The 15,265-nt window shown below is 30.7% G+C and overlaps 2 protein-coding genes across 2 annotated transcripts; both read left to right on the forward strand.

Annotated features, from left to right (window-relative positions):
• The first annotated feature begins 1,333 nt into the window (after positions 1 to 1,333).
• On the forward strand, positions 1,334 to 2,761 carry LOC108475357 (uncharacterized). The gene has a single exon (XM_017777318.1). It carries the CDS (start codon positions 1,334 to 1,336, stop codon positions 2,759 to 2,761), a length of 1,428 nt encoding a protein of 475 aa, XP_017632807.1.
• Positions 2,762 to 8,016: 5,255 nt separating this feature from the next.
• On the forward strand, positions 8,017 to 9,810 carry LOC108475356 (tetrahydroberberine oxidase-like). The gene has a single exon (XM_017777317.2). It carries the CDS (start codon positions 8,035 to 8,037, stop codon positions 9,646 to 9,648), a length of 1,614 nt encoding a protein of 537 aa, XP_017632806.1. The 5' UTR covers positions 8,017 to 8,034; the 3' UTR covers positions 9,649 to 9,810.
• Positions 9,811 to 15,265: the final 5,455 nt, after the last annotated feature.

The following is a 15,265-nucleotide window of genomic DNA, read 5'->3' on the forward strand; positions in this document are numbered from 1 at the left end:
AAAAAAATTAATTATTTGAAGTAATTTAGTTAAAGTTAAATTAAGTTGGAGAAGATATTAGATATAGATGAGTGTATAACAATATTTTATTATTCTTAAAATTTAATGACATGGTACTATTTTATTGGTGCCTAAAAACTATGCTTTTAAGATAAGTGGTTAGAATAATTTATGATTATTTTATAATTATTTTATTATTAGATATTTTAATTAATACATTAATGGTTAAGTAATTGGAAAGGATGAAAAGAAAACCATCTTCATCGCTTCCATCATCTCACACCATTCTTCATGAAAGAAAACAAATGGACACAAGAAACCAATTATTATCGAATTGTATTAAATCGGTTTTGTTCGAATTTGGGGTTTTCATATTGTTTTTGGGCCTTAAATTTTTAGACTTTATTTAGATATAATTATCTTTGGATTTAGCATTTTAAACTTTAATTAGATAAAATGGGTTAATATATATGGCTTATATATTCAAAAATCTTATTTTTTTTGACTTTTCAGTGTCAAATAAAATAAACTGAAATCAAATCAAAATAATATAGTTCAATAACACCACTAACCGAAATTGAACCAAACTACGAAAAAACTAAAATTGAACCGAATTAAATTATCATTTTAACTCAATTTCCTAATTTTATCGAGCTTTTGTTCAACCCTAGCTCAAAGAGTCCACTGTTCACATGATAATTTATAATTTTAGTCAGATCTACGAAATTGACAAGAGGTGAGGTGAGTAAGTACAAAACTATGTGTGTGTATATATATATATATAATAGTATTTATTTTACACCACTTTACTACCTGATTTTGTCTGGTGTGCTACCTGGAGTACCTGGGGACTCCTAATATAGTAACCTGAAAACCATTTTCATTTTCACATTCTAATATAATAGACACCTCTGTACTAATTCAATTTACCCTGTAATTTTGTTTATACATCGTACGCATTGAGTCTAATTGTAATTCCAAAATGCAAATTGTACTTATAAAAAATCATTTTAAAACTATAATTAAAATAGTTATTTAAATGTTTTTATTTTAAAAATTCACCATATTTATAAAATCTTAAATCAATCAACAAATCACTGTAATAGCTAATTACTTTAAATAAATCATTAAATAAACTTGTTCTCACTTTCATTTTGTTCCATACTTAATTTTGTCCTGTTAAACTTTCCACCCAACCTTCGAGATAACAAATCTTCCATGTGATGGACAATATTACCCTTTTATTATAGATATAAATAGGTAGTGAAGCTCGTTGTGGTGAGCAAAACACAAGAGTGAAAGTGAAACACAACAAAGAGAATCATCCATTCAAATGGCATTGACCTTGCCCAAGTTTATCGTCCTCAAACCCAGCGACAATAATGGCTACTTAAGCTATATACGTGAAGGCGAAAACAACCTTGGGTTTCTCAAATTCTTTGAAACTCAAGCCGTGAGTCCATATGCTAAGTTCGAAGTGGAGATTTCCGACACAAATGGCTTGGTGCATATAAGAAGTTGCCAAAACAACAAGTATTGGCAACGAACCCAAACCGTTTCCATCGCCGGAGTCCCACCGGAGCAGTACTGGATTGCCGCCACTGCCCAAAACAAGGAGGAAGATCAATCCAAGGAGACATGTACGTTGTTCAAGTTTGTCCCTGCAGGCCCTGTTACTGGTACGGACCGTACGGTACAAATCGTGCATGTCCAATCAGGGTGCAATTTATGCTTATTGCCAGGGACTGATCTGCTACTTAATCGCTGCGTGTCGGCAAACTACCGGGAGTTTGATAGTAATGGCTTTGATATCTTCAGCATTATTGATTGTAAGTCGTTACTGGTTTTGCCAAAGTACGTTGCCTTCAAAGGACATAATAACAAGTACCTGTGTGCTCGTGAAAATTACTTAGCATTTTCAGCAGATGACATTGGTGACTCAACTGTGGCATTCGAGACTTTTGTTACTAATGATGGAAAGGTTCACATCAAATCCATTTGTGCTGGAAAGTTTTGGTGGGCCAACAATAGTGCGATTTGGGTAGGATCTGATGACCCTAGAAACAATGATGGCCCCCCGTTTCGCCCTGTCAAAGTTGACGATAAGACTATAGGTCTTTTCAGTCTGGTCAACAATAAGTTCTGCACGACCCTCACACGACAAAACGGCGAGGAATGTCTTAACCCAGCTGTCCCAACCATCACCAAAGAAGCCAAGTTAACGGTGGAAGAGCCAGTCTTGACAAGGGATATCTATGATGTCAAATATGATCTTGGTAATTCCAGGGTTTACCACGAAACAACCTTTATTATTGCCAAGAATTTTGCTAGTAACTATACCCGACAACCCACCCATATGGACATAAAGCTTTCATATACAAATATCAAGACTAGTACTTGGAAGAGTAATTTTCCACTCAAGTTAGCAATGGAAGCTAAAATGGAATTCAACGTACCATTGATTTCTCAGGGAAATATTGAAATGTCCGGTGAATTTCACTCAGATGTCAAGTGGGAAGAGACCAAAGAATCGAAAACTTTAGTAGACGTTGTACACAAAATTGTTGTGCCTGCGATGACTAAGGTGACGGTTAACCTCATTGCAACCAAAGGTAAGTGCGATGTTCCCTTCACTTTCATGCAAAGTGACACTCTTTATGATGGGACCATTGTCACAACTGAAGTTCAAGGTGCCACTTACACTGGTTCCAATTACTACAGCATTCACTTTGAGACTGAAGAAACAAAGCTGGATCCGTGAAAGAAGCCGGAGCCTATGTAATCTATGAACACACAAAATTTCATTGCATTGTGTGTGTGTGTTTGTGTGGTGTGCTAGCACGTGTGTGAGTAAAATAGAATCATGTTTCCTTCATGGATGCATGCGTCTATGGTTTCCTATAATTAAGTACTATCAATAAATGTTGCATGCATAGCCTAGTGGCATTGTATCTCTCAAGTTTAATGTGAGATATATAAATAATGTATGCTATCTTTATGTGGTGTGTAGATCAAATATTTGTACTCCTGCTTTATATTATAATTTATGATGTGGTGTGTAGATCAAATATTTGTACTCCTGCTTTATATTATAATTTATGAGTTGTTGGTTGATAATATCTGGTTAAAAATTTCTATCATTAGCATGTTTTATCTAATAAACATCTTTATTTTACAAATAAAAAATAATTACTCAAGGTAGATGGTTGAGAGTTAGAGGAATTCTTGCTGATAATTCAATAATATATGAGATAAGAAAATAAAGTTGCAACATGGTAATCGGTATGTATCGTTTCAGTCGTAAATCAGTAATAATTAGTCTATGTTTCGTTCCAGTTAAAATTTCGGTGTGCTTCGGCCATTTCGGTGTATTTCAATCTATTTCGGTCAATAATTAGTACGTATCAACCCAAATCGATTGATACAAAATATTGACTTTTTAAACTAAATTTTAAAATTTTTTCTTAACCATTTTAATTTTTAACATTATATTAAAAATGAAAAGTTATTAAATTGAATTATTCAACCTAATTAATAATTTTAAAACTTATATTTAGATATAAACATAATTGAATTATAGTTGCATGTTAATATAATATATAATTTATTTTTAACCAAAATAACAAATAATTTATAAACAAAATAAAAATTAAACTATAAATATATGTGAAAAATGTTTAAATATATATAATTTATCAAAAATTAAAAGTTAAACTATATATATATATATATATAAAAGAAAGCATTTAAAACACCTGTAAACTTGAAATGATATATTAAAACATGCAGCTGTTGATATATACCATAAGATAAAAAATGATACGCTCACTAGCTACCTTAATTCCACCTTCACTATGGATAAAATGTCAAATCATATGACTCTTTCTGCAAAATGCATCAACTTCAAACCTCTTGGTTGTTGTGATGCTAATTTATCTAAAATTAGTACTATTAAATTTGTATTGAAGATTTTATGAAGATTAATAGATTGAATTTTTAATCTAATGGTGAGCATTTGATTAAATTAAATAAAAGAATTTTGAATTAATCAAGTTGATGAATCCTATTTTATCATCCTAATTAATTTGAAAATTTTTAGTCGAGTGAAATAAAATTCAAGTTGAATAGAATAGAATCGAGTAAAATTATTGAAGTTAAACATGTCAAATTAAAATCTTGTTACAATATAACTAATTTCATGTTGGAGGACATATATTTGAAGCCATATATATTTGAAAACTTTTTCAAACCAAAATAAGAAAAAAAAATACTTTAGTATTATAAACTTGAATTGTTAATTAATTTATTTAGCTCCCAAAATTATTATTTTAAATTATTTTAACTTTTTATATATTCTTCAGAATTCTTACTTTTTATAAATATTTTAAAATTTTAAAATTATTTTATTATTTTTTTGTAGTTGTTGTTGAGTGAGAGATCAATTTGCTCAATTTCAAAATTGACAAGACTATAGAATCTCGTGTGTTGGCTTAATGGTCAGGGTGTTCATCGTTTTAAGTGTGGCTTGGGTTCAAGTTATTCGAATTATTGAGTTATTCGAATTATAAAATTCAACTCAAATTACTTATCCGAGTTGATTCGAAAAAACCAAATACCTCAAATAACTTGATTTGATTATCTCGAAATTTATTTATTTTTTCAAATTTTCAAATAGAATTAAGTTTTGCTCACCCTTAATTATCATATTTTAATTGTTGAGTCAGACTAAATGTTGTAGGTTCATAGTGTTCTAAATCACTCCCTCTACCTTAGAGATACAGAACAACTTTCAAAGTCATTAATCGTTATATTACCTTGACTGCTATGTCAAAATTACTCATATATTGTGAGAAGTTAATAGTTTAAAAAATTCTTTAATTAAGATAAACATAAATAGAAATACTATGTTTATGGTCTAAAATGGCTGTTATGGCGGTGTACTGCTGTTACTCTTTTTTTACAAGATCCATAAAAAAATTCTAGTTTATTAGAAATGCAATTTTTTATTGATTTGGTGTAATTAAAAACCCCATCACTAATATACCATTATAAATTTAAAAACTTACCTCATTTATCAGTTGTTTTTCTAGATTCAATTAAATCTAGTGACTATGAATAAAATAGAAACTCTTTCTCATTTTTGTAACCTTTAAAGTTTCTTTCAAAGTACATCTAAAAGAGCAAAAAGAACGAAAGAAAGTTTCATATGTATATAATTTTAATGTTTAATTTATAGCATTTTCAATTATAACAGCATAGAAACATCAAATCGAAGAGCTATCTTCTTAGAAGGTGAGACAGAAAATGGTTCAAAAATAATAGTAAGTCAAATTCTCCTACTATAACTAAGCTTTGAATTTATAATTTATATTCTAATTTTTTTAACTTTTATATTTTTAAATTTTGGAATCTCAATATCTAAATGATGATAATTAAATTTGTTAAGTCAAATTTTGTTACTAATTTTATATCAAGAGTAAGTCGTGAAAATTCGATCAATTTTATCTTTTATAGTAACTATTAAATCATTAATTAAAATGATGTGACTTTTTTTACAAGTATTATGTGGGAATAGTAAGTTGACGTCAGATTATACATGTGATAATATATTTATCGCATAAAATTTTGAAAACACCATAATTTAATTTAGGGTAACTTATACAAATGATCACTCAACTATGCCCGCATTCCTGTTTTGGTCACTGAACGTTGAAAATATTCAATTTAGGCATTAACATTAGAATTTGTTCTTGTTCTGGTCATCCACCATTAAATTGATAATGAAATTTCTTTTTCTAATTGGTATAATAATATATTTAGTCCTTAGTACTTAAGTGTTCTATCAATTGGATCCTAACTCTAAATAATTTAATAAATTTAACCTTTCACATTTATAAATTCTATTAATTTGATCCTTAAACATTCTAACCAAAGCTTTCAACTTTTAAAACAGAGGCATTCGACATCTATTAATTGCTTTATTTATGGTTTAAATTATCCAATTTGATACATAAACCTTTTGTTTATATTTTTAAGAATTTTGTGTTAGAAATAAACAAAAACCATTAAAAGTAATAGAAAATACAAATTTTAAAAATATAATATATAATAAAATTATATAAATAATTTAATATTTGTAAAAAATAAAATTTCACTCTGACTAGAATAAATTTTTGAACCACATACTACCATAATGTTAGTTTTAATTAATTTAGCAAATGATTTGACACTAAATCAGACTATTAGTGATAAATATTGCTTATTGTGAATTTAAAATTAAAAATAAATAGAACATATAATAATCTCTTAACCTATTTATAAAATTAAAGAAATCATTATCAATGTAACAAAAGAAATTTCAAATAATTTTGTCACATTTTTTTCTTATGAAAATTAAATGTTCATAATTTTATTATATAATTATTAATTGAAAAATTGGATTTTTTAAAGTAATATTTTTAACTTTGGAATTAATTTCCAATTTCAAATATCAATTTCGAGGACTATTTCTATATACCTTTAAGGAAACATTATACTGTTAATAACAAGAGTAAATTTAAAGTGTTTTATTTTAAGGTTTTTCATTTTCTTTGCGAAATTTCATCAATCAAAGGGTCATAAAATATTATATTTAGACGAAAACTAATAAAAAAAGAAAATGAAATAAATTTTCACGATAAACTCATTGGTATCAAGAATTGTTAATATACCAGTTAAAAAAGGTTTTTACTATCAATTTAATGGTGGGTGACCAAAACAATAACGGATTTAAACATTAATGTCTAAATTAAAAATTTTTAAAATTAAGGGATAAAATCAAAACTTTTAATTTAATGAATTTAAAAGTTCCATAACATTCAAAATAAGTTGCATAATAGCTTAAATAAAAATGTAATGGTGGAATGTGAAAATTTGAATGCAGTCAACATGTTAAAATAAATTTTATAATTTTGTATAAAATTATTATTAAATTAAAATTTAAGTACTAAATTGTAACTTCAGCAAAATATAAAATTGATAGCAAAATTTAATAAATTGAATTTGCTAATAAAATATGAGACGTTAAATTGTGTTTAATTGTGCAAAATTGATTCAAAGTCATATGACACCGGTCAAGGAACTACGCAGGAAGAGAATTTTGACTCATTTTTTTGTCTAATTTTATGTTAATTAACTTATTTTTATTTTTGTATTGAATATTGATTGTTAACCCATATCTGTTTTTTATTTTATTATAATGATTTTATTTATGGACATTTATATAAAAACAATATTATAACATTACAATATTGACTCATTTAATTTTGATTTTCTAGATTCTATTATTTTCAATTTTAAAGAATAAATTATTGTGACTACGAATAAAAAATTTATAATCTCAATTTTGTCACCTTTTTTCCTTTGAAATTCCCTTGTTCCAAGTAAACATCCACGTACGCATGCAATAAGAAAATGGGTAAAAGTAGTATGAAATTTTTATATTAAGGGTTAAATTGTATTTTATCTTTTAATTAAAAATAAATAAATTAGTTATACGATAAATTAATAAGTAAATAGATTTTAGTGCTAAAAATTTATATATTTGTACGGTTAAAACTAACGTAATTAACAAAATAATTAAATAGTGACACATGTCAGGGTGTGGCTAAAAAGGCAAGCAAGGTGACCCCTTAAAATAAAAAATTTCCATTTAATAAAGACAAATTGCACTTTAACCTCTTAAAGTGATACAAAAATTGATTTAATTATTTAAAAATTATAAAGATTTAGATTATTAAATTGGTAAAATTATATTTTATTATTGTAAAATTATAAAAATTATAAAAATTTTGATTGAACCTTATGAAGATGAATTATTGTGCTGGTCCACAAGTCAAGGAAATGAACAGCATATGCCATTATTATATATGAATTGACTTCAAATATCTGGGTTTCTTGAATCAAACTTTGTTCACATGGCGGCTCAAAGCATTGCCTCTATAAATAAGGGGAATATCTTGCTGAAATCTTCACAAATTCATCACTTCCATAAACATGGAGTCCCTTAACCGTTCTCTGTCATTGCTTTTCATTTTTGTTTGCTCATTGTCATGGGTGAGTGCTTCAGCTAATAGCCATGATGATTTTCTTGAATGCCTTTATTCATATCATCCCAAGGAATCCTCTTCCATTACTCAAGTTATCTACACTGAAACAAACTCTTCATATTCAGCAGTTTTGGATTCTTCCATTAGGAATCACAGGTTCTCTACGCCTAATACCCCCAAACCATTGGTTATTGTAACACCTTTGAACATTTCCCATGTTCAAGCAACGATTCATTGCTCCAAAAAGCATGGCCTCCAAATTAGAACTCGAAGTGGTGGTCATGACTTCGAAGGTCTTTCCTATGTCTCCCATGTCCCATTTGTTGTTATCGATTTGGTTAATTTGCGATCAGTCGATGTTGATGTCGAAAACGAAGAGGCGTGGGTTCAATCAGGTGCGACCGTGGGTGAAGTATTCTACAGAATCAATGAAAGAAGCACGAACCTTACCTTCGCAGCAGCTGTTGTCCGCACTGTAGGAATTGGTGGGTTGATTAGCGGTGGAGGCGATGGTTTATTGTTCCGAAAATATGGTCTCTCGGTGGATAACGTGATCGATGCGCAGTTGGTCGATGCTAATGGAAGAGTTCTTGATAGAAGATCGATGGGTGAAGATCTGTTTTGGGCCATTCGAGGTGGCGGAGGGGGAAGCTTTGGGATCGTTATTGCATGGAAAATAAAGCTGGTTCATGTTCCTTCAACTGTGACTGTTTTCTCAGTGGGCAGGACCTTGGAACAAAATGCAACACAGCTTCTTCATCGTTGGCAATACGTTGCGCCCAATCTTCCGAATGATGTATACTCACTCGTTGCGATATCAACGACGAACGCCAGTGAAAATGGGGCAAAGACGGTTCTTGCCACCTTTACTTCATTGTTCCAAGGTGATGCCAATGAGTTTATTCCACTGATGCAAGAACGATTCCCTGAGCTTGGACTCGTTAAGGAAGATTTTATTGAGATGACTTGGATCGAATCTCTATTGTTAATGAACGGAGTTTCAAATGAAACATCGGAGATTTTGCTCGATAGGAGCAACAGGTATTCCCTTCTTCCTCCTTCATTCAAATCAAAATCTGATTACGTGAGGGAACCAATGCCTGAAATAGCATTACAAGGGCTATGGCCTCAACTTCTCGAGGTCGACGAAGGAGGCATAGCAGTTCAAAACTTTATTGCTTACGGTGGAATAATGGAGGAAATCTCAGAGACAGAAACTCCATTTCCACATCGAAAAGGCACCTTATACAAGATAAACTACAATATCGGTTGGCTAGAGGAGGAAAACAATAATTCGCAAAGGTATATAAGCTGGATGAGGAAACTTTATAGCTACATGGGTCCTTTTGTTTCGAAATCTCCACGAGAAGCGTATGTTAATTACAGAGATCTCGATATCGGAAGCAATAATTACTATGGCAAGACAAGTTATAAGCAAGCAAGCATTTGGGGACGTAAATATTTCAAGAATAATTTTGATAGGCTTGTTTATGTCAAGACGAAGACTGATCCAAAGAATTTCTTCAAGCATGAACAAAGCATTCCTCCTCGTTTTCATTGATAGAAAAAAAAGAAGATTATATTATGAGTTATATTTTGTACCTAATAATTCTAATAATTCGTCATCACTGTTGTTTAGGATGACTAATTCTTCAAAATTCAAATCTAGTTCAATATTATGATGTACAATAAGTACTCTATACAATTTCATTACTTAATAATACATTGATTCTGTTTTCCAGTTTTAGTTTAAGTCAGTTTTGATGATCTTATCAGTTTTGTCATCAGTTTAGACAATTTGATCAATCAATTTCAATAAAATCGATGGTTCAATTTCCGTGAGATAGACCCTACTCTATATACTACAAATTTAATTTATTTTTAATGTACTCAACACCCATCAATAGTCCATACGTCATTAAATGCCATCACTAAGGAGATCGTTTTAAGAATCCATTATATCTTGGTTGATGAGAAATAATTGTATGAAACATGGATATTATTATTGTCGAAACTATATTTTTTCGGCTTAAAAAAAACGGACGACTGACTTTTTAAAACAAAGTGTGGGGCCGCCACCAATCTTTTTTGTTTAGTGTATTGGATCACCAAGAAGTTTGGTCATTTTTAATAAAACATTTTGGTTTACTAAAACAACGATTTTGGCCTATGTAAATATGAGAAAATGGGTTTGGGAGTCAGTTACGTATGAGGAAGGATTAGCACCCTCATTACGCCCAAAACTAGTACCAAATCGATTAAATGTTGTCCTTATGTCTAAGATTTAAAAATGTTTTTGAAATGTGGTTCCTTTTATAAACATTTGAATAGCCCGAGTTGGTCGTCAAAATTCTCTTGTTTCAGTGGAATACAACATCACATCCAGCACAATTGGACACGATCCTTTATACCCTCGAAAACATGATAAATTTTGAGTTCCAAAAGTTTATATGTTGGAAATCAGAGAAGGATGCCCAATTATTTAGTCCAACGAGAAAAACCGAAACCCAACACAGTAGGGCACGATTCCTCGAATTTCTAGCCATTGAACATTACCTTGTTTTAAAATTTAGAAAACATGAGTGAAATTTTAAAGGGATATTCGATTATTTTGAACAAACGGGAAATTGTAACCCAGCACGATAGGGCACGATTCCCCGAGTTGCCAAACATCGAACATTTCCTCCGTTTTAAAGAATTTTTAAAGATATGAGTGAAATTCCAAAGGGATATTCGATTATTTTGAACAAATAGGAAATTGCAACCCAGCACGATAGGGCACGATTCCCCGAATTGCCAAACATCGAACATCGCCTTCGTTTGAAAGAATTTTTAAACGAATAATTATAAAACCCGCTTAAAACACATTAATTTGTCTTGAAATAGAATGAAATAATTGATTTTTAAGAGTTGAAAACCATAAAGCAACATTTTGTAAACCAAATGGAAAACAATGATATAGGATAATATACACATACAATACTTGATGAATGAGGATAATGTATCTTATTTAATCAACTAACAAAAAAGGGGTAATTAAACATGAGTAATCTAAAAATATAGCCCAATTTTCAAGCATGTACGGAGAATAACTAATATAACAATACAAGACAACGAATAAATAATATGCAACGACGATCTATGGAATAATATATATATATATATATATATAAAAGCCAATCAACATACGAAACAATATAGAAATTAAGGGCTACTATGAGGCAAATCGATATAAAAACTATATATAAAGAAAATCATAAGTGAATAACACATGCAAATTTTGAAATAATTTATATATGTAAAAGAAACTAAGTATACACATAACTTGTTATAAAAATAGATAATATAAAAGAGGAAATTTGAATCAAATAATGTACAAAACAATTTTTTAAAAAGAAATATCTATTTGAAGATAACCATGTACATATAAAAGAAAAATAATTTATATAACATCTACGCTATATATAAAAAGAATCGAATATGAGGATAAAATATAAATATGTATATATAAAAATATATGAGAATTTTAAATGAATGATAAAACGATTTTAAGGATACATCAAGTTTTAAAGTGTAAAATATACATATATGTAACAGCACAAAACGAATAGCATATATCTAAAATAAATAATATATGAAAACCTTAGATTAATAATAAAATAATTTAAAAATAAAAGATATTACAAATTTTTAATTCATAGTTAAAAATGATTAAAGCCTAAGTAGATATATGTATACATTATATAATATATGATAAATTAAATAATATATGATAAAACCCTTTAATATAACTAATAAAAAGAAAAATGATTTAAGATAAATACCATATAGAATATTAAAATAAATAAAAAAGGGTTAAAATCCGAATAACTAAGGACCAAATCAGAACGAAAATAAAATTTGGGGCAAAAAGCGTAAAATAAGGACCATATTAGAATGCGCGTCGTAAGAAAAGGACAAAATGGGCAATTGTACCCTATAGCCAGAATGACGTCGTTCTCACGTCCTACCTTCAAGAGGTCAAAGGACTAAATCGAACCAAAGTAAAACAAAAGAGTCCAAATTAAAAAAGGAAATTGAATGAAACTGAATAGCAGTGAAAATGAGGAAGGACTAAATGAGCAAATTCCCCATTGATGGGAAACACACGGATCCTTCCCGGGTCGGGTCATGCGCGCGGGTCATGCCATGAAACGACGCTGTTTCAACACCAATACTGAAGGCTTAAAATGACGTCGTTTTACACATATGTATAAACCAAATTTTGCCCTAAAATTTCATTTGGCAGATTATTTGCTCAAAAAGCCTTAAAACCCCTTTTCAAAACTCTCTTAACCTCTCCCCCTTTGGCCGACTCTTGGGCTTCACCGGCACATAATGTGCCTCCACCACCGCCGAAACCCAAAGCCCTTTTTTGGTTCCGTTTCCATGCCAGAGAGACTCCGACGACAGAACCGCAGGCGTATTCAGATAAACTCTTCTTTTTTTCTTATTTTCTTATGCTAAAAAAACCACATGCAAACTTCAAAGAAGAAAACCCATTCAAAAAAGAAAAGAAAAATGGGACTTGAAATCACCTTTCAAAAATAATTTCGGCTTGATTTTTTTGTATTTTGTATTTCAGTGTGCGTAATATGCGTGTAACCTTACAAACGATGAAATCTCTTGGCTTTATAGCTGAAGAGATAGGAATGATAAAAAAGAAATAAAAAAAATACAATATTTGTTCTTTGTTTTGCTGTGCGTTCGTCCTTTTTGCAGGTACAGGTGTGCGTGGCGCGAGTACGGGGGTTGTGCCGGCGTACGGAGGCGCGGGCGTGGCTGCTGGAGCTCTGGAGCGTACGGAGGTGGTGGCGCGTGTGAGGAGCTGAGCGGCGCCTAGGGTTTTCCTTCCCTCCTTTGGCTGAAAAATGTTTAGGATAGTTGGGCTAGTTAGGCCGTAGTGTGACAACCCGAATTAGGGCCTAATCGGAATAGTGGTTTCGTGACCACAAATCCGAGATAGAAATAATTGTTTTATAAATTATTTTGGGGTTTATGATATGATTGCATGATAGTGTGAAAATTTCGTGATGAAATTCTATGCCTAAAATGCTTAAATTGAAAGTAGGGACTAAATCGAATAAGTTGCAAAATTTGCATTCTAGAAATTTTTAGTATGAAATTGCTTTGAAATATTTATTAGGAGGTCTTAAATAGCAATTTTACCAATTTTAAGTTCATGGACAAATTTAGGACATGGAAGGAATTTTTGGAAAGTTTAGTAGTAAGGGTATTTTGGTCATTTTGATATTAAATGAAATAAAATGGGAAAAATAACACAAAATAGTCATCTTCCTATTTAGTTGCTGCCAAACTTCACTCTCTCCATAGCTAGGGTTTCTTCAATTTTCAAGCTCCATAGTAAGTGATTCCAAGCCCGCTTTTAATGTTCTTTACGTTTTTGGAATCCGGAAGCTCGATTAAGCTTATGCTAGTAATAATTTAACACAGGGTTCATATTTGGAAAAATACCCATAGGTGAAATTTGTGTATTTTGATGTTTTATGATAGAATATGAGGTTTTAAATTATGTTAAATAATTTGTGCTACTCGGTTTTAAGTGAAAACGAGTAAAACGGCATAATCGGTAAAAATACCTATTGTTCATAACTATATGATAGAGTGGGAATTTGATGTTGTTGTAGAAGAGAAAAATGTTCAGCATATCATAAAACATAAGAATAAGGGCTGAAATTAAATTCCCGAGCCTAGGGGCAAAATTGTAATTTTGTAAAAGTTAGGGGGCAAAAATGTAATTTTTCCACGATGTGATTTTTGGATTGAAATAAATAGTATGAGTATTAAATGAGCTAAATGTGTTATTATAGATCAAGAAAGGCGCGGAACTGACCTCGAACGGGGGAAGGAAAAAGTTTTGGACTAAATTGCAAAATTTCCACATTTTGCACCAAGGTAAGTTTGTATGTAAATATTACAATAATTTCATGTACATTCTTATATTTCAGCCTATTATATAAATATACTAGCTGATGTTAAAATATAAATTGACTATTGGAAGAATGGAAATAAATATAGAGAGAGATCCGGTTGAACATTCTGAGAGATCGAATGAAATAGAGGAGCGTAGCTAGGTCACATGTATGATGCTGAGTGCACATCATGTGTACAAGAAAGCTACGAGACACCATGTAGTAGCTAGGTCACATGTGTGATACGGGATGTATCCCATGTAGACAAGAGAGCTACGTGAAAGATAAATGTAGCTAAGTCGCATGCGTGATTCCAAGTGAAGGACACCATGTAGACAAGAGAGCTACGAGACAAATCGGCTAGGTCGCATGAGTGGTACTAAGTGTTCACCATGTGTACAAGAGAGCCGAACTAAATGAAGTATGATGGTGGGGCTGTGTGCTGAAACCATTAAATATCGAGGATTGATCCGAATTGTTCAACGGGATGGTTTTGTGGTGACATTGTGGTTTGGACCTACACTTATGGTGAATGAAATGTGGTGAAAATGATTTGTGGTATATACATATATAAGATAAAATGAGGTTAGCATAAAGAATGTGTGAAAGAGTGAAATTAGCATTAAAACTGTTTTTAGATGGCAGCAGTGACGTGATTTTGAAAAATCACCAAAAATAGGAGGAATATAATTAGAGGTTGAATGAGATGTGAAATTAAAGCTTAATGAGTCTACTTTCATATAAAAGAAACAGGGCAAGCAAAGGAATTCTATATTTTGAGATATTTACAATTGTAACTGACTTGCTCAGGATGAATACGTGATCCCTGTTCCCACTTTGAAAAATCATTAAAATTGTACAAAGCAAACTAAGAAATATAGTTTACATGCCTAAATTCCTTATTGAGACTAGTTTTAAATGCAACAGATTTCAGGGTTGTTTGAATTGTGTACTGAGAGAAATTCAATTCGTAGTGAACAGAGGTCAGATCAGTCGAGCTGTGTAACAGGGGAAACTTTAACTAATAAACTGTACTAATCGGCTGAACCAAAATTATAGAAAAAATTAGCAAAAATATTTATGAGTCTAGATTCAGGAAATTTTACGGATTTGAATTTCGAGTTTTGTAACTCGAGTTATGATTTATTTAGTGAATATGACGCAGCAGAGACAGCTTAATCAAAGTGGAATGAATAGTGAAGTTAA

Source organism: Gossypium arboreum, chromosome 3, assembly GCF_025698485.1.
Source record: "Gossypium arboreum isolate Shixiya-1 chromosome 3, ASM2569848v2, whole genome shotgun sequence".
NCBI classification, from domain to species: Eukaryota; Viridiplantae; Streptophyta; class Magnoliopsida; order Malvales; family Malvaceae; genus Gossypium; species Gossypium arboreum.